The sequence below is a fragment of the Salmo salar genome, chromosome ssa18 (assembly GCF_905237065.1).
Source record: "Salmo salar chromosome ssa18, Ssal_v3.1, whole genome shotgun sequence".
In the NCBI taxonomy this organism is placed as follows: domain Eukaryota; kingdom Metazoa; phylum Chordata; class Actinopteri; order Salmoniformes; family Salmonidae; genus Salmo; species Salmo salar.
The window spans coordinates 69,638,874-69,658,150 of NC_059459.1; the positions used below are offsets into that span (position 1 = coordinate 69,638,874).

The 19,277-nt window shown below is 39.2% G+C and overlaps 1 protein-coding gene across 3 annotated transcripts; it reads right to left on the reverse strand.

Annotated features, from left to right (window-relative positions):
- Positions 1-1,798: 1,798 nt before the first annotated feature.
- Positions 1,799-16,810, reverse strand: LOC123723963 (GTPase IMAP family member 7-like). 3 transcript variants are annotated; one of them, XR_006760502.1, is made up of 3 exons: positions 16,447-16,810; positions 12,669-13,679; positions 2,390-3,198 (listed from the first exon to the last, which is right to left on the reverse strand). XR_006760502.1 is itself a non-coding variant. In XM_045701439.1 (2 exons), exons 1-2 carry the CDS (start codon positions 12,721-12,723, stop codon positions 2,276-2,278), a joined length of 978 nt encoding a protein of 325 aa, XP_045557395.1. In that variant the 5' UTR covers positions 12,724-12,762; the 3' UTR covers positions 1,799-2,275. The 3 variants fall into 3 exon arrangements, 2 of the variants coding, with proteins under 2 accessions (XP_045557395.1, XP_045557396.1); XM_045701439.1 differs by lacking the exon at positions 16,447-16,810 and having other exon boundaries at positions 1,799-3,198; positions 12,669-12,762; XM_045701440.1 differs by lacking the exons at positions 12,669-13,679; positions 16,447-16,810 and adding an exon at positions 5,967-6,325 and having other exon boundaries at positions 1,804-3,198.
- Positions 16,811-19,277: the final 2,467 nt, after the last annotated feature.

Here is a 19,277-nt window from a genome sequence, read left to right on the forward strand (position 1 = left end):
ATTGAAAGGAAATAATGCTTATTTTAGTCTGTTGAAATTAGCAATCAAACATTTTCTACTGTAATTATGTTAAAACAATGACATGTTAAGGTTTGATTTGTCTGAAATGTTTATTAGTTTGAAGAGTTTTTCTTCTGTGTGTAGAGTACTGACTCTGTGTGTGTGTGTGTAGAGTACTGACGTGTGTGTGTGTGTGTGTGTGTGGTTCCTCTCTAATCAGGGACTGATTTTGACCAGGTGTCTTCAATGAATTATCAGGTAGAACAGAAAACCAGCAGGCTCGGACCTCGTAGGGTAAGAGTTGAATACCCCTGCACCCTATGTACTTGTTGAGATCTGACTGCGTCCACTTTTCAGGCGATCTTTTCTTCACGCAAAAGGCGTGGCTCTGGGCCTGTTCCAGTGAAAGCAGGATATCCTTCTCGTCGGACTCGTTAAAGGAAAACGTTTCTTCCAGTCCGCGGTGAGTAATCGCTTTCTGATGTCCAGAAGTTATTTTCGGGTCATAACATTATGTACACAATAAGTTACAAAAGAAGTTACACAAAGCACCCAAAAAATGTTTTAAATAGCACAAGTGGTTGGGAGAATGTAAAACGTCAGCCATGTTCTTCGGTGCCATCCAACCAAAAGACACTAAACAGACACACACATTTCAACAAACGTCAATGACATCACACCTGGTCTGACCCACATGTTCCCACCTCAACCATACACATCACGTATGTCTCAACCCCCTCATCCTTCATCCCCTGGAATTGTTCAGTTCTTGTACAGTAGCACTCTATGCCATATGGCCTCAAATAGCAGTTTCTCCATTTTTCTCCGTAGTCCACACCTTTTCAATATTTAAATAATACATTTCATTCATTCACTGCTGTAGTGATGGAGGATAATTTGATTTCCAGTTTAAGTTGACTTTTAAAAAAAAATCTTTGACGAGAAAAGTATGGTCGACCCCATTGGGTATCTTACCGCACTCTCATATGCCATTTCTTGAAATATGCAGACTTAAATATTCAGCTCTCTCTCTTATGCTTTCGATAATTGCGTGTTGTAATGTACACAGAAATATCCATCAGATTGTGAACAAGTAGCTTTTTTTATTTTTTTTTGCAAGCAATTCAATCAACAGAGTGGAATACATGCCAGGACACAATCCTTCTGCAATCATTTAAAAGAGTAAATACAAAATGTATCATAGTAATCATATAAAAGTCATCAAGATTTGTTTGTAAATAAAGTCAATATTTATACAATTTAGGTGACATCACTGACTAAATTTCCATGAACTATAAGCTATTAGGCTGTAAAAAGGGAAACCCTGATATCAAATCTATGCCTTGGGAAATACGGTTTTATCAGCCACTTCTAAGTCTTGTTACTCATACAGTGTTATAATGACATGTTACATATACTGTGTGCTTTTTTTCATTTTACTCATCATCTACATTGAAAGGAAATAATGCTTATTTTAGTCTGTTGAAATTAGCAATCAAACATTTTCTACTGTAATTATGTTAAAACAATGACATGTTAAGGTTTGATTTGTCTGAAATGTTTATTAGTTTGAAGAGTTTTTCTTCTGTGTGTAGAGTACTGACTCGTGTGTGTGTGTGTAGAGTACTGACGTGTGTGTGTGTGTGTGTGTGTGTAGAGTACTGACGTGTGTGTGTGTGTGTGTAGAGTACTGACGTGTGTGGTTGTGTGTAGAGTACCGGTGTGTGTGTGTGTATGTGTGTGTCTATAGAGCTTCCCTGTGGCTCAGTTGGTAGAGCGTGGTGTTTGCAACGCCAGCACGGTGTGTGCAACGCCAGGGTTGTGGGTTCGATTCCCATGGGGGGCCAGTATACAAAAAGAGATGCATGAAATGTATGTATTCACTACTGTAAGTCGCTCTGGATAAAAGCGTCTGCTAAATGACTAAAATGTAAATGTAGAGTATTGACTCGTGTGTATAGAGTACTGACTCGTGTGTGTGTGTGGAGTAGTGGCTGTTGTGTTTAATAAACTATTGAAACACAGGTTGTTAACACTCATTCACTCATTTCACCTGTGTTTTCTGAATACCTAGAGTGCTCCTGCTACTTCTTTTCTTCACTCAAACTCAATTTGCTGTAGGCAACCCCTCTGACATACATCTTACACTGTCCACAATACCTTGACCCTGCTCCAAGATATACTTACCCACCTCAGACTGCCTCAGCTGCTTTCTTTGCTGCCTCTCCTGGTGTCTCTGCATTCTCTGCTGCAGCAGCTCCTATCATCTTCCCTCCTATTGCCCCCCAGCTACAATTGCTCCAGCTATGCTTACTGTTATTGCTGTGTTTAGTCCTCCTGCCCCAAGTTCAGTTATCGTGGGTATCTTACCAAGTACTGATTGAACGAATGCTTCTGCCCCTGCAACCCCAAGGAGAGCTCCCACTATTGTACCTGTTGCTATCCCTGTTAATTTGATCAGGAGTTTCTTCCACACATTTTCAGTGGCCTGTTTATTGATCGCTTCCTCTGACATCTTTCCCATTGACTCCTTCCTAAGACTCTCTATCTCTGCTTGTATTAATCTCTCTGCCTCTTGGAGCAACTCGTTGGTGTAGCATTCTCCTCCGTTCTCGCTCACCATCTCCTCTATGGTGTTGAGTAACTCTGTTACTTGGTACTGGTTGTTCCTGTACTGACTCTGCTGATTGGTGTTCCAGTATTTGTTGTCAATGACGTGACAGCGGCCACCACATTTCTCCACAAGCTCACTCAGTTTATCATTCGTTTTCACAAAATCCTGAATAGTTATTCCTTCAAGCTGGTCACCGTGAGTGAAGAGAACTGTGGAATATTTGAAGGCCTCTGGTGAAAAACATTTAGCAATTTCTTCAATGACTTGTTCCTCATGACATCCGTAGCGGTCCACTCTAAGCACAATGAGAAAGGCATGTGGCCCCGGAGCACACTCTACAATACATTTCACTAGTTCAGGTTTCAGATCCTCTTCAGGGATGTTTGTGTCAAAAAATCCAGGTGTGTCTACTACAGTGAGTTTTCTTCCATTGATGTCCTTGGTCTTTGCTTCACACTTGTACATCTCGGACTTGGCTGAACTGTTTATCTTGAACTCTGTCCCTCCTCCAAAGATGGTGTTTCCTGCACTGCTTTTGCCCCATCCTGTTTTCCCCAGCAGCACGATCCTCATTGGGTTTGACTCTATAGGGAGGAGGGGCATCATTATGACTTGAATTACTTTTAATGATACTGTACATATAATTTATAGTAATATACATGTATAATCACAAAGATCTCTAAATGATCCCTGAGTCATGAATTAATTGGTAACTAATTTCTTGTAAATAATTGTATAGTAAATAATACATTAAAGTGGGAGTCCGTAACCACTTTGAAATTCATAGACAGAGCTACTATCTGACCAAAATTAGTTCTAACAATGTTTTGAGGCTAAACAGTATTTGTAAAAGTAAAACAAGCATAGCTATATATTTTGGGTTCTGATGTGGTATGACAGGTGAATTAAGCTCATGAGGCATAATATATATATACTTCAAGAATCAATGTGTACATGTCATTAACTTAAGTCATAATGTATGCATTAACTGCTGCTAGCCCCTTTAATGAAAATGTGTGCTTAAGATAATTAAATAACTATATAAATCATCAAAACTATGACACAATTGCTAAAAGAACTACAAGCAATGAATAAGAAGATACTCTCAATGCTTGTTGACTAGTGTTTTTCTGTATGAGTAAATGTGACTATTTGTTTGATCCAAAAGAATGACCCAAACCTAACCCACCTCTAACCCTAACCAAACCCTTCTCATAACTCTTAACCATAACCCTATCCTTAACCATAACCATGACCTTAACACCCCAGGACTTCCAGTTGTGGTGTGGCCTGAGGGAGTTTGAGCAGAGGATGGGCTGCCAGTACCTGACCCATGAGGGAGACGAGGACCGCTGGAGACACCATGCGTCATCTAAGCAACTTCTCTGCCTTTGTTATATTGTATCTAAAGTTCAAGTTCAGAGAAAATGTCCCACTTTGTTAACTAAATGGATCTTCCTAGATTCTCTATAGAGTATCCCTATGGTGAGGCTCCTCCTGTACACTTCTCATTTGTAGCAGGCTAAATATAAGTGTTTTAATCTCAGGATCAAACTTTAATGTGGGTTTCTGGCGTCATCAAATTATTTGATCTACTTCCCCAGAGTCAGATGAACTCATGGATACCCTTTTTGTGTATCTGCATCCAGTGTGAAGAAAGTTAAGAGGAAGTTTCACGAGCCAATGCTAACTAATGCAATGACTGAAAGTCTACAGGAACAGCTAGCAACGCTAGCTATTACACTAGTTAACACTAGTTAGCAATTGCGTTAAAGTTGTTTAGCAACAAGTCTTTAGTCATAATACAAGTCCGATTTATTGAATTCTCCATGTGTACTATATTAAAGGGCATTTCGTTTAACATAACAGGCTTTTAAAATTCATTATTGGTGCCCATTTGACATGGAATGACCCTTATAGCTGTTGAGATTAAATAGCCTTCTGCATGTATTGTTGAAATTAAATCAGATATTGTCTGGAATATTGTTTTTAAATCTACATTCATGAAGTACTGAAAATTAACCAATTGAATTGATTGTTAATAGAGTAAACATTTCAAGGTTTACATTCATGTTGGATCCCAGTGTCACGTCCTGGCCAGTATAAGGGTTAATTGTTATTGTAGTTTGGTCAGGACGTGGCAGAGGGTATTTGTTTTATGTGGTTCGGGGTGGTGTGTTAGTTAGGAGGGCGTTTGATTTATTATTTCCGGGTTTTGGGTTATGGTCTATGTTTATGTATTTCTATGTGAAGTCTAGTGAGTGTGTTTCTATGTTGAGTTAATTGGGGTGGACTTCCAATTGAAGGCAGCTGTTTGGTGTTGCCTTTGATTGGAAGTCCTATATTAGTTGGGTGTGTTTGTCTTGTATTTGTGGGAGATTGTTTTTGCATTGCGTGTTTTTGTTAGCATGCAAAACTGGCATTTGTCGTGCTTATTGTTTCTTGTTTTTTCGTGTTCAACGTTTGTGAATAAATTAAGAAAATGAACACCAACTCTGCTGCATATTGGTCCACCTTTTCGGACGACGATTTCGCTTATATCGTCCTCCGACGAAGAAAGCCGTGACACCCAGTTTTTGTCTGAGTATGTAACGGCTTCATTTGATGAGAGCACATGGCTAATGGAGTTAGTTTGAGCTGAACTGAGACCTTTAAGAAAATGGATGCATCACTTCCTTGTGCCCCTTTTTGTTTTCTTGGTTTAGTTTGTCCTCTCTGTAGTTCCCCGTAATCACATAACTTCTCATTTCCTCCCTCATGAATACAAAAACAGTTGCTAGTCTGTAAAACAGCTTTGCTTTCACTTCCCTTCCCTTCATAAAACTGCACGTTGCACAAATATGAATTACTGTTCCTAAATTTCCGTGTGTAGATAATTGTTTTACAAATAGAAGTATTTGATTGTAAGTGTTGGATTATTATTTTGGATAGGCCTTGGATATTTAAAGATACAGAAATACTGTAATCTGATGAAGTTGGCTAGTTTTTAACGATTGTTTTGATACAATTAGCCATGGTACTACAGATCAGTTGCTGTATTTTATTTGGTGCCCTGTGCTTCAGAGAAAAACAGCATTAGAGGGAATAGAGGGGCCTGTGTTCCAGATGTTAAAGCCACAGGATGGATGTAAAGAGGCTATCAGAGTTGACATGGGTTTGAGTCCGACCCATGCATTTCTGACTCACTAATTCCCCTAAACCTCCCGCACACATGGATCTACAATTGTGACAATCAACTATATTAATTTGGGGACAAGTTGAAACACATTAAACATTCATAGACATTTAGCTAGCTAGCTTACTGTTGATCGCTAATTTGTCCTGGGATATAAACATTGGGTTGTTATTTTACCTGAAGTGCACTTTCTTTCTTTCTGGTTCTTTGTAAAAAAATTACCCATTTTGAGTTATACAAAATTGTGTTCTCTACTCCAACAATTAATCCACAGATAAAAGAGGACACCTAATTAGTGTCTAGTAATCTCTCCTCCTTCAATAGTAGTAGTGTTGTAGAAAAATCAGCTCTTGTAGTCGAAAAAACTGTTAAGAATTCAACAAGGGTTTATTCAGTAGTGACCAGCGCATGGGAGACCTTTTCTAGATGCAGTCAGCATTGGACTCTCTCAGACATAAATACATTTTAGTTTATATAGGCAAGGAACATCTGGTTCAGATCAGCCCTCTCCTCTCTATTAAGTTTTCTAGGCAAGCGTGTCTATTATATGAGAGGTATCCAAGTGATACCCCCCTTCCCCCCTCTCTGCAATTTACAACACGTGGGATTGTCACGTTTCATACTCCCCCTTCCTCAAATCCAGATTTTGTCCAGTTCGAGTTCAACTTGGATAATAACTTTAAAGCACACAGTACAGCTGTCTAACATAGTTGTCATTAAGCTTAAATCTTCCTTCACAGTGGTAGTAGTTGCAGTGGTGTATTAAGTAAGTAGTTTTTTTGGTATCTGTACTTTACTTTACTATTTTTATTTTTGACAACTTTTACTTTTACTTCACTACATTCCTAAATAAAATAATTTACTTTTTACTCCACACATTTTGAATGCTTAGCATGACAGGAAAATGTTTCAAATCATGCACTTATAAAGAGAACATCCCTGGTCATCTACTGCCTCTGATCTGGTGGACTCAATAAACACACATGTTTTGTTTGTAAATGATGTCTGAGTGTTGGAGTGTGCCCCTGGCTATCCGTAAATGAAAAAAAAACAAGAATGGTCTTGTCTGGTTTGCTTAGTATCAGGAATTTGAAATGATTTGTACTTTCACTTTTGATACTTAAGTACATTTTCTCAATTAAATTTACTTTTGATACTAAAGTATATTTAAAACCAAATACTTTTAGACTTTTACTTAAGTAGTATTTTACTGGGTGACTTTCACTTTTACTTGAGTAATTTTCTATTAGCGTTTCTTTACTTTTACTCAAGTATGACAATTGGCTACTTTTTCCACCACGGAGGAGGAGGAGGAGGACTTTATGTCAGTTGGCAAACACTACCACCACCATCTGGAGTGTGGACCTCAGTTCATCTTTCAATCACCCACATGGGTATATGTTTATATATGGGACTTGCAGCGCATAAAACAATAGAACCAATAACCATTTTACCATTTTAAAGGTTCTTCCTTACGGTTCCATCAGCCTTAGTAGCCTTTAAAATTGTATTGTTTATAACAATACATTATATCATAAGGCCTTTCTTTGAGGACCTAGTACACAGTGCTGTTAGGAATGCCCTCGTTTACAGGCCACATCAGGCCTGCAAGTCATTATGCTACATACAGTAGTGATGTGTAATTCCTGTTGGAATCAAGGCAGAGTTAGCATATCCAACAAGAGGATTTGTATAATCACCCGCAACTTGCATTCAGAATGACTTCCAGGGTAGGGAAATGTACTACTGAGACTACCTCAATCATCAAGAACTGGTATTCCCAAACTGGGGAATGCCGTGGGGTACGCCAAATAAAAAATGTGATTCACATTTTTATAATAATCTTCATAATCGCCGCCAAACCCATTGGCTCCAGGTCATCTACAAGACCCTGCTAGGTAAAGTCCCCCCTTATCTCCGCTCACTGGTCACCATAGCAGCACCCACCTGTAGCACGCGCTCCAGCAGGTATATCTCTCTGGTCACCCCTAAAGCCAACTCCTCTTTTGGTCGTCTCTCCTTCCAGTTCTCTGCTGCCAATGACTGGAACGAACTACAAAAATCTCTGAAACTCGAAACACTTATCTCCCTCACTAGCTTTAAGCACCAGCTGTCAGAGCAGCTCAAAGATCACTGCACCTGTACATAGCCCATCTATAATTTAGCCCAAACTACTACCTCTTCCCTACTGTATTTATTTATTTTATTTATTTTGCTCCTTTGCACCATATTATTTATATTTTTAACTTTGAACTTTCTTCAAATAACAAATCTACCATTCCAGTGTTTTACTTGCTATACTGTATTTTCTCTGCCACCATGGCCTTTTTCTTGCCTTAACCTCCCTTATCTCACCTCATTTGCTCACATTTGTATATAGTCTTATTTTTCTACTGTATCATTGATTGTATGTTGTTTTACTCCATGTGTAACTCTGTGTTGTTGTATGTTGTCGAACTGCTTTCCCTTATCTTGGCCAGGTCGCAATTGTAAATGAGAACTTGTTCTCAACTTGCCTACCTGGTTAAATAAAGGTGAAATAAAAAATAAAAATAAAATGTTTTGGACACTACAGTGAAAATGGTTAACTTTGTTAAAGCAAGGCCCCTGAACTCTCGTGTATTTTCTGCACTGTGCAATGATATGGGCAGTAACCATGTAACGCTTTTTACAACATACAAAAGTGCGCTGGTTATCAAGGGGCAAAGAATTGATACGTTTTTAAAAAATTGAGAGACGAGCTTAAAGTTTTCTTTACTGACCATAATTTTCACTTGTCTAACTGCTTGCATGATGACGAGTTTCTCACACGACTGGCCTATCTGGGTGATGTTTTTCTCGCCTGAATGATCTGAATCTAGGATTACAGGGATACTCCGCAACTATATTCAATGTGCGGGACAAAATTAAGGCTATGATTAAGAAGTTGGAGCTCTTCTCTGTCTGCATTAACAAGGACAACACACAGGTCTTTCCATCATTGTATGATTTTTTGTGTGCAAATGAACTCAAGCTTACAGACAATGTCAAATGTGATACAGCGAAGCACCTGAGTGAGCTGGGTGCACAATTACGCAGGTACTTTCCCAAAACAGATGACACAAGTAACTGGATTTGTTATCCATTTTACATTTTAGTCATTTAGCAGACGCTCTTATCCAGAGCGACTTACAGTAGTGAATACATACATTTCATTTCATGCATTTTTTTTTTTGTACTGGCCCCTCGTGGGAATCGAATCCACAACCCTGGCGTTGCACACACCATGCTTTACCAACTGAGCCACATGCCTTTCATGCCCTGTCTCCAGTCCACTTACCGATATCTGAACAAGAGAACCTCTTCGAAATTGCAACAAGCAGTTGTGTGAAAATTGAATTTAATCAGAAGCCACTGCCAGATTTCTGGATAGGGCTGCGCTCAGAGTTTCTTGCCTTGGTAAATTGTGCTGTTAAGACACTGATGCCCTTTGCAACCACGTACCTATGTGAGAGGGTTTCTCAGCCCTCACTAGCATGAAAACTAAATACAGGCACAGACTGTGTGTGGGAACTTATTTAAGACTGAGACTCTCTCCAACATTGCACAGTTATGTGCATCCTTTCACGCACAACCTTCTCATTAACCTGTTGTGAGTTATTCACAATTTTTGATGAACAAACAAGGTTTTATATGTAAGATGGCTAAATAAAGAGCAACATTAATGATTATTATTATATTACTATTTGTGCCCTGGTCCTATAAGAGCTCTTTGTCACTTCCCACGAGCCGGGTTGTGACAAAAACTCATACTCATTCTTATGTTAATAAATGTATTGTATAGTGTGTGTGGCAGGCTTACAATGATGGCAAAAAAACTACATTTGAGAGTGCACTGACCCTGGTGCTAGAGGGGGTACGTAGCTGGAGGTTGAATGTTTGAAGGGGTACGGGACTATAAAACGTTTGGGAACCACTGCTCTACTATAACCAAGACCCTGATGGTCACTCTGACAGAGCTCCAGAGTTACTCTGTGGAGATGGTAGAAACTTCCAGAAAGATAACCATCTGTGCAGCACTCCACCAATCAGGCCTTTATGGTGGCGTGGCCAGACGCAAGCCACTCCTCAGTAAAAGGCATATGACAGCCCGCTTGCAGTTTGCCAAAAGGCACTTCAAGGACTCTTAGACCATGAGAAACAAGATTCTCTGTTCTGATGAAACCAAGATTGAACTCTTTGGCCTGAATGCCAAGTGTCACGTCTGGAGGGGAACCTGGCACCATCCCTACGGTGAAGCATGTTGGTGGCAGCATCAAGCAGTGGGGATGTTTTTCAGTGGCATGGACTGGGAGACTAGTCAGGATTGAGGGAAAAATGAACGGAGCAAAGTACAGAGAGATCCTTGATGACTGGGGTTAAGGTTCACCTTCCAACAGGACAAAGACCATAAGCACACAGCTAAGACAATGCAGGAGTGGCTTCAGGACAAGTCTCTGAATGTCTTTGAGTAGCCCAGCCAGAGACCGGACTTGAACCCGATCGAACATGTCTGGAGAGACCTAAAAATAGCCTGACAGAGCTTGAGAGGATCTGCAGAGAAGGATGGGAGAAACTCCTCAAATAGAGTTGTGCCAAGCTTGTAGCTTCATACCCAAGAAGGCACAAGGCTGTAATCGCTGCCAAAGGTGCTTCAACAAAGTACTGAGTAAAGGGCTTGAATACGTTTTTTTAGTTTTTATTAATTTTCAAAAATGTATAACCTGTTTTTGCTTTGTCATTATGAGGTATTGTGTGTAGATTAAGGGAAAAAACGATTTAATCAATTTTAGAATAAGGCTGTGACATAACAAAATGTGGAAATATCAAAGGGTTCCTCTCTAATCAGGGACTGATTTTGACCAGGTGTCTTCAATGAATTATCAGGTAGAACAGAAAACCAGCAGGCTCCGGACCTCGTAGGGTAAGAGTTGAATACCCCTGCACCCTATGTACTTGTTGAGATCTGACTGCGTCCACTTTTCAGGCGTCTTTTCTTCACGCAAAAGGCGTGGCTCTGGGCCTGTTCCAGTGAAAGCAGGATATCCTTCTCGTCGGACTCGTTAAAGGAAAATGTTTCTTCCAGTCCGCGGTGAGTAATCGCTTTTCTGATGTCCAGAAGTTATTTTCGGGTCATAACATTATGTACACAATAAGTTACAAAAGAAGTTACACAAAGCACCCAAAAAATGTTTTAAATAGCACAAGTGGTTGGGAGAATGTAAAACGTCAGCCATGTTCTTCGGTGCCATCCAACCAAAAGACACTAAACAGACACACACATTTCAACAAACGTCAATGACATCACACCTGGTCTGACCCACATGTTCCCACCTCAACCATACACATCACGTATGTCTCAACCCCCCCTCATCCTTCATCCCCTGGAATTGTTCAGTTCTTGTACAGTAGCACTCTATGCCATATGGCCTCAAATAGCAGTTTCTCCATTTTTCTCCGTAGTCCACACCTTTTCAATATTTAAATAATACATTTCATTCATTCACTGCTGTAGTGATGGAGGATAATTTGATTTCCAGTTTAAGTTGACTTTTAAAAAAAAATCTTTGACGAGAAAAGTATGGTCGACCCCATTGGGTATCTTACCGCACTCTCATATGCCATTTCTTGAAATATGCAGAGTTAAATATTCAGCTCTCTCTCTTATGCTTTCGATAATTGCGTGTTGTAATGTACACAGAAATATCCATCAGATTGTGAACAAGTAGCTTTTTTTTATTTTTTTTTGCAAGCAATTCAATCAACAGAGTGGAATACATGCCAGGACACAATCCTTCTGCAATCATTTAAAAGAGTAAATACAAAATGTATCATAGTAATCATATAAAAGTCATCAAGATTTGTTTGTAAATAAAGTCAATATTTATACAATTTAGGTGACATCACTGACTAAATTTCCATGAACTATAAGCTATTAGGCTGTAAAAAGGGAAACCCTGATATCAAATCTATGCCTTGGGAAATACGGTTTTATCAGCCACTTCTAAGTCTTGTTACTCATACAGTGTTATAATGACATGTTACATATACTGTGTGCTTTTTTTCATTTTACTCATCATCTACATTGAAAGGAAATAATGCTTATTTTAGTCTGTTGAAATTAGCAATCAAACATTTTCTACTGTAATTATGTTAAAACAATGACATGTTAAGGTTTGATTTGTCTGAAATGTTTATTAGTTTGAAGAGTTTTTCTTCTGTGTGTAGAGTACTGACTCGTGTGTGTGTGTGTAGAGTACTGACGGTGTGTGTGTGTGTGTGTGTGTGTGTGTGTGTGTGTGTGTGTGTGTGTGTGTGTGTGTGTGTAGAGTACTGACGTGTGTGTGTGTGTGTGTGTGTAGAGTACTGACGTGTGTGGTTGTGTGTAGAGTACCGGTGTGTGTGTGTATGTGTGTGTCTATAGAGCTTCCCTGTGGCTCAGTTGGTAGAGCGTGGTGTTTGCAACGCCAGCACGGTGTGTGCAACGCCAGGGTTGTGGGTTCGATTCCCATGGGGGGCCAGTATACCAAAAAAAATACATGAAATGTATCTATTCACTACTGTAAGTCGCTCTGGATAAAAGCGTCTGCTAAATGACTAAAATGTAAATGTAGAGTACTGACTTGTGTGTATAGAGTACTGACTCGTGTGTGTGTGTGGAGTAGTGGCTGTTGTGTTTAATAAACTATTGAAACACAGGTTGTTAACACTCATTCACTCATTTCACCTGTGTTTTCTGAATACCTAGAGTGCTCCTGCTACTTCTTTTCTTCACTCAAACTCAATTTGCTGTAGGCAACCCCTCTGACATACATCTTACACTGTCCACAATACCTTGACCCTGCTCCAAGATATACTTACCCACCTCAGACTGCCTCAGCTGCTTTCTTTGCTGCCTCTCCTGGTGTCTCTGCATTCTCTGCTGCAGCAGCTCCTATCATCTTCCCTCCTATTGCCCCCCAGCTACAATTGCTCCAGCTATGGTTACTGTTATTGCTGTGTTTAGTCCTCCTGCCCCAAGTTCAGTTATCGTGGGTATCTTACCAAGTACTGATTGAACGAATGCTTCTGCCCCTGCAACCCCAAGGAGAGCTCCCACTATTGTACCTGTTGCTATCCCTGTTAATTTGATCAGGAGTTTCTTCCACACATTTTCAGTGGCCTGTTTATTGATCGCTTCCTCTGACATCTTTCCCATTGACTCCTTCCTAAGACTCTCTATCTCTGCTTGTATTAATCTCTCTGCCTCTTGGAGCAACTCGTTGGTGTAGCATTCTCCTCCGTTCTCGCTCACCATCTCCTCTATGGTGTTGAGTAACTCTGTTACTTGGTACTGGTTGTTCCTGTACTGACTCTGCTGATTGGTGTTCCAGTATTTGTTGTCAATGACGTGACAGCGGCCACCACATTTCTCCACAAGCTCACTCAGTTTATCATTCGTTTTCACAAAATCCTGAATAGTTATTCCTTCAAGCTGGTCACCGTGAGTGAAGAGAACTGTGGAATATTTGAAGGCCTCTGGTGAAAAACATTTAGCAATTTCTTCAATGACTTGTTCCTCATGACATCCGTAGCGGTCCACTCTAAGCACAATGAGAAAGGCATGTGGCCCCGGAGCACACTCTACAATACATTTCACTAGTTCAGGTTTCAGATCCTCTTCAGGGATGTTTGTGTCAAAAAATCCAGGTGTGTCTACTACAGTGAGTTTTCTTCCATTGATGTCCTTGGTCTTTGCTTCACACTTGTACATCTCGGACTTGGCTGAACTGTTTATCTTGAACTCTGTCCCTCCTCCAAAGATGGTGTTTCCTGCACTGCTTTTGCCCCATCCTGTTTTCCCCAGCAGCACGATCCTCATTGGGTTTGACTCTATAGGGAGGAGGGGCATCATTATGACTTGAATTACTTTTAATGATACTGTACATATAATTTATAGTAATATACATGTATAATCACAAAGATCTCTAAATGATCCCTGAGTCATGAATTAATTGGTAACTAATTTCTTGTAAATAATTGTATAGTAAATAATACATTAAAGTGGGAGTCCGTAACCACTTTGAAATTCATAGACAGAGCTACTATCTGACCAAAATTAGTTCTAACAATGTTTTGAGGCTAAACAGTATTTGTAAAAGTAAAACAAGCATAGCTATATATTTTGGGTTCTGATGTGGTATGACAGGTGAATTAAGCTCATGAGGCATAATATATATATACTTCAAGAATCAATGTGTACATGTCATTAACTTAAGTCATAATGTATGCATTAACTGCTGCTAGCCCCTTTAATGAAAATGTGTGCTTAAGATAATTAAATAACTATATAAATCATCAAAACTATGACACAATTGCTAAAAGAACTACAAGCAATGAATAAGAAGATACTCTCAATGCTTGTTGACTAGTGTTTTTCTGTATGAGTAAATGTGACTATTTGTTTGATCCAAAAGAATGACCCAAACCTAACCCACCTCTAACCCTAACCAAACCCTTCTCATAACTCTTAACCATAACCCTATCCTTAACCATAACCATGACCTTAACACCCCAGGACTTCCAGTTGTGGTGTGGCCTGAGGGAGTTTGAGCAGAGGATGGGCTGCCAGTACCTGACCCATGAGGGAGACGAGGACCGCTGGAGACACCATGCGTCATCTAAGCAACTTCTCTGCCTTTGTTATATTGTATCTAAAGTTCAAGTTCAGAGAAAATGTCCCACTTTGTTAACTAAATGGATCTTCCTAGATTCTCTATAGAGTATCCCTATGGTGAGGCTCCTCCTGTACACTTCTCATTTGTAGCAGGCTAAATATAAGTGTTTTAATCTCAGGATCAAACTTTAATGTGGGTTTCTGGCGTCATCAAATTATTTGATCTACTTCCCCAGAGTCAGATGAACTCATGGATACCCTTTTTGTGTATCTGCATCCAGTGTGAAGAAAGTTAAGAGGAAGTTTCACGAGCCAATGCTAACTAATGCAATGACTGAAAGTCTACAGGAACAGCTAGCAACGCTAGCTATTACACTAGTTAACACTAGTTAGCAATTGCGTTAAAGTTGTTTAGCAACAAGTCTTTAGTCATAATACAAGTCCGATTTATTGAATTCTCCATGTGTACTATATTAAAGGGCATTTCGTTTAACATAACAGGCTTTTAAAATTCATTATTGGTGCCCATTTGACATGGAATGACCCTTATAGCTGTTGAGATTAAATAGCCTTCTGCATGTATTGTTGAAATTAAATCAGATATTGTCTGGAATATTGTTTTTAAATCTACATTCATGAAGTACTGAAAATTAACCAATTGAATTGATTGTTAATAGAGTAAACATTTCAAGGTTTACATTCATGTTGGATCCCAGTGTCACGTCCTGGCCAGTATAAGGGTTAATTGTTATTGTAGTTTGGTCAGGACGTGGCAGAGGGTATTTGTTTTATGTGGTTCGGGGTGGTGTGTTAGTTAGGAGGGCGTTTGATTTATTATTTCCGGGTTTTGGGTTATGGTCTATGTTTATGTATTTCTATGTGAAGTCTAGTGAGTGTGTTTCTATGTTGAGTTAATTGGGGTGGACTTCCAATTGAAGGCAGCTGTTTGGTGTTGCCTTTGATTGGAAGTCCTATATTAGTTGGGTGTGTTTGTCTTGTATTTGTGGGAGATTGTTTTTGCATTGCGTGTTTTTGTTAGCATGCAAAACTGGCATTTGTCGTGCTTATTGTTTCTTGTTTTTTCGTGTTCAACGTTTGTGAATAAATTAAGAAAATGAACACCAACTCTGCTGCATATTGGTCCACCTTTTCGGACGACGATTTCGCTATATCGTCCTCCGACGAAGAAAGCCGTGACACCCAGTTTTTGTCTGAGTATGTAACGGCTTCATTTGATGAGAGCACATGGCTAATGGAGTTAGTTTGAGCTGAACTGAGACCTTTAAGAAAATGGATGCATCACTTCCTTGTGCCCCTTTTTGTTTTCTTGGTTTAGTTTGTCCTCTCTGTAGTTCCCCGTAATCACATAACTTCTCATTTCCTCCCTCATGAATACAAAAACAGTTGCTAGTCTGTAAAACAGCTTTGCTTTCACTTCCCTTCCCTTCATAAAACTGCACGTTGCACAAATATGAATTACTGTTCCTAAATTTCCGTGTGTAGATAATTGTTTTACAAATAGAAGTATTTGATTGTAAGTGTTGGATTATTATTTTGGATAGGCCTTGGATATTTAAAGATACAGAAATACTGTAATCTGATGAAGTTGGCTAGTTTTTAACGATTGTTTTGATACAATTAGCCATGGTACTACAGATCAGTTGCTGTATTTTATTTGGTGCCCTGTGCTTCAGAGAAAAACAGCATTAGAGGGAATAGAGGGGCCTGTGTTCCAGATGTTAAAGCCACAGGATGGATGTAAAGAGGCTATCAGAGTTGACATGGGTTTGAGTCCGACCCATGCATTTCTGACTCACTAATTCCCCTAAACCTCCCGCACACATGGATCTACAATTGTGACAATCAACTATATTAATTTGGGGACAAGTTGAAACACATTAAACATTCATAGACATTTAGCTAGCTAGCTTACTGTTGATCGCTAATTTGTCCTGGGATATAAACATTGGGTTGTTATTTTACCTGAAGTGCACTTTCTTTCTTTCTGGTTCTTTGTAAAAAAATTACCCATTTTGAGTTATACAAAATTGTGTTCTCTACTCCAACAATTAATCCACAGATAAAAGAGGACACCTAATTAGTGTCTAGTAATCTCTCCTCCTTCAATAGTAGTAGTGTTGTAGAAAAATCAGCTCTTGTAGTCGAAAAAACTGTTAAGAATTCAACAAGGGTTTATTCAGTAGTGACCAGCGCATGGGAGACCTTTTCTAGATGCAGTCAGCATTGGACTCTCTCAGACATAAATACATTTTAGTTTATATAGGCAAGGAACATCTGGTTCAGATCAGCCCTCTCCTCTCTATTAAGTTTTCTAGGCAAGCGTGTCTATTATATGAGAGGTATCCAAGTGATACCCCCCTTCCCCCCTCTCTGCAATTTACAACACGTGGGATTGTCACGTTTCATACTCCCCTTCCTCAAATCCAGATTTTGTCCAGTTCGAGTTCAACTTGGATAATAACTTTAAAGCACACAGTACAGCTGTCTAACATAGTTGTCATTAAGCTTAAATCTTCCTTCACAGTGGTAGTAGTTGCAGTGGTGTATTAAGTAAGTCGTTTTTTTGGTATCTGTACTTTACTTTACTATTTTTATTTTTGACAACTTTTACTTTTACTTCACTACATTCCTAAATAAAATAATTTACTTTTTACTCCACACATTTTGAATGCTTAGCATGACAGGAAAATGTTTCAAATCATGCACTTATAAAGAGAACATCCCTGGTCATCTACTGCCTCTGATCTGGTGGACTCAATAAACACACATGTTTTGTTTGTAAATGATGTCTGAGTGTTGGAGTGTGCCCCTGGCTATCCGTAAATGAAAAAAAACAAGAATGGTCTTGTCTGGTTTGCTTAGTATCAGGAATTTGAAATGATTTGTACTTTCACTTTTGATACTTAAGTACATTTTCTCAATTAAATTTACTTTTGATACTAAAGTATATTTAAAACCAAATACTTTTAGACTTTTACTTAAGTAGTATTTTACTGGGTGACTTTCACTTTTACTTGAGTAATTTTCTATTAGCGTTTCTTTACTTTTACTCAAGTATGACAATTGGCTACTTTTTCCACCACGGAGGAGGAGGAGGAGGACTTTATGTCAGTTGGCAAACACTACCACCACCATCTGGAGTGTGGACCTCAGTTCATCTTTCAATCACCCACATGGGTATATGTTTATATATGGGACTTGCAGCGCATAAAACAATAGAACCAATAACCATTTTACCATTTTAAAGGTTCTTCCTTACGGTTCCATCAGCCTTAGTAGCCTTTAAAATTGTATTGTTTATAACAATACATTATATCATAAGGCCTTTCTTTGAGGACCTAGTACACAGTGCTGTTAGGAATGCCCTCGTTTACAGGCCACATCAGGCCTGCAAGTCATTATGCTACATACAGTAGTGATGTGTAATTCCTGTTGGAATCAAGGCAGAGTTAGCATATCCAACAAGAGGATTTGTATAATCACCCGCAACTTGCATTCAGAATGACTTCCAGGGTAGGGAAATGTACTACTGAGACTACCTCAATCATCAAGAACTGGTATTCCCAAACTGGGGAATGCCGTCGGGGGTACGCCAAATAAAAATGTGATTCACATTTTTATAATAATCTTCATAATCGCCGCCAAACCCATTGGCTCCAGGTCATCTACAAGACCCTGCTAGGTAAAGTCCCCCCTTATCTCCGCTCACTGGTCACCATAGCAGCACCCACCTGTAGCACGCGCTCCAGCAGGTATATCTCTCTGGTCACCCCTAAAGCCAACTCCTCTTTTGGTCGTCTCTCCTTCCAGTTCTCTGCTGCCAATGACTGGAACGAACTACAAAAATCTCTGAAACTCGAAACACTTATCTCCCTCACTAGCTTTAAGCACCAGCTGTCAGAGCAGCTCAAAGATCACTGCACCTGTACATAGCCCATCTATAATTTAGCCCAAACTACTACCTCTTCCCTACTGTATTTATTTATTTTATTTATTTTGCTCCTTTGCACCATATTATTTATATTTTTAACTTTGAACTTTCTTCAAATAACAAATCTACCATTCCAGTGTTTTACTTGCTATACTGTATTTTCTCTGCCACCATGGCCTTTTTCTTGCCTTAACCTCCCTTATCTCACCTCATTTGCTCACATTTGTATATAGTCTTATTTTTCTACTGTATCATTGATTGTATGTTGTTTTACTCCATGTGTAACTCTGTGTTGTTGTATGTTGTCGAACTGCTTTCCCTTATCTTGGCCAGGTCGCAATTGTAAATGAGAACTTGTTCTCAACTTGCCTACCTGGTTAAATAAAGGTGAAATAAAAAATAAAAATAAAATGTTTTGGACACTACAGTGAAAATGGTTAACTTTGTTAAAGCAAGGCCCCTGAACTCTCGTGTATTTTCTGCACTGTGCAATGATATGGGCAGTAACCATGTAACGCTTTTACAACATACAAAAGTGCGCTGGTTATCAAGGGGCAAAGAATTGATACGTTTTTAAAAAATTGAGAGACGAGCTTAAAGTTTTCTTTACTGACCATAATTTTCACTTGTCTAACTGCTTGCATGATGACGAGTTTCTCACACGACTGGCCTATCTGGGTGATGTTTTTTCTCGCCTGAATGATCTGAATCTAGGATTACAGGGATACTCCGCAACTATATTCAATGTGCGGGACAAAATTAAGGCTATGATTAAGAAGTTGGAGCTCTTCTCTGTCTGCATTAACAAGGACAACACACAGGTCTTTCCATCATTGTATGATTTTTTGTGTGCAAATGAACT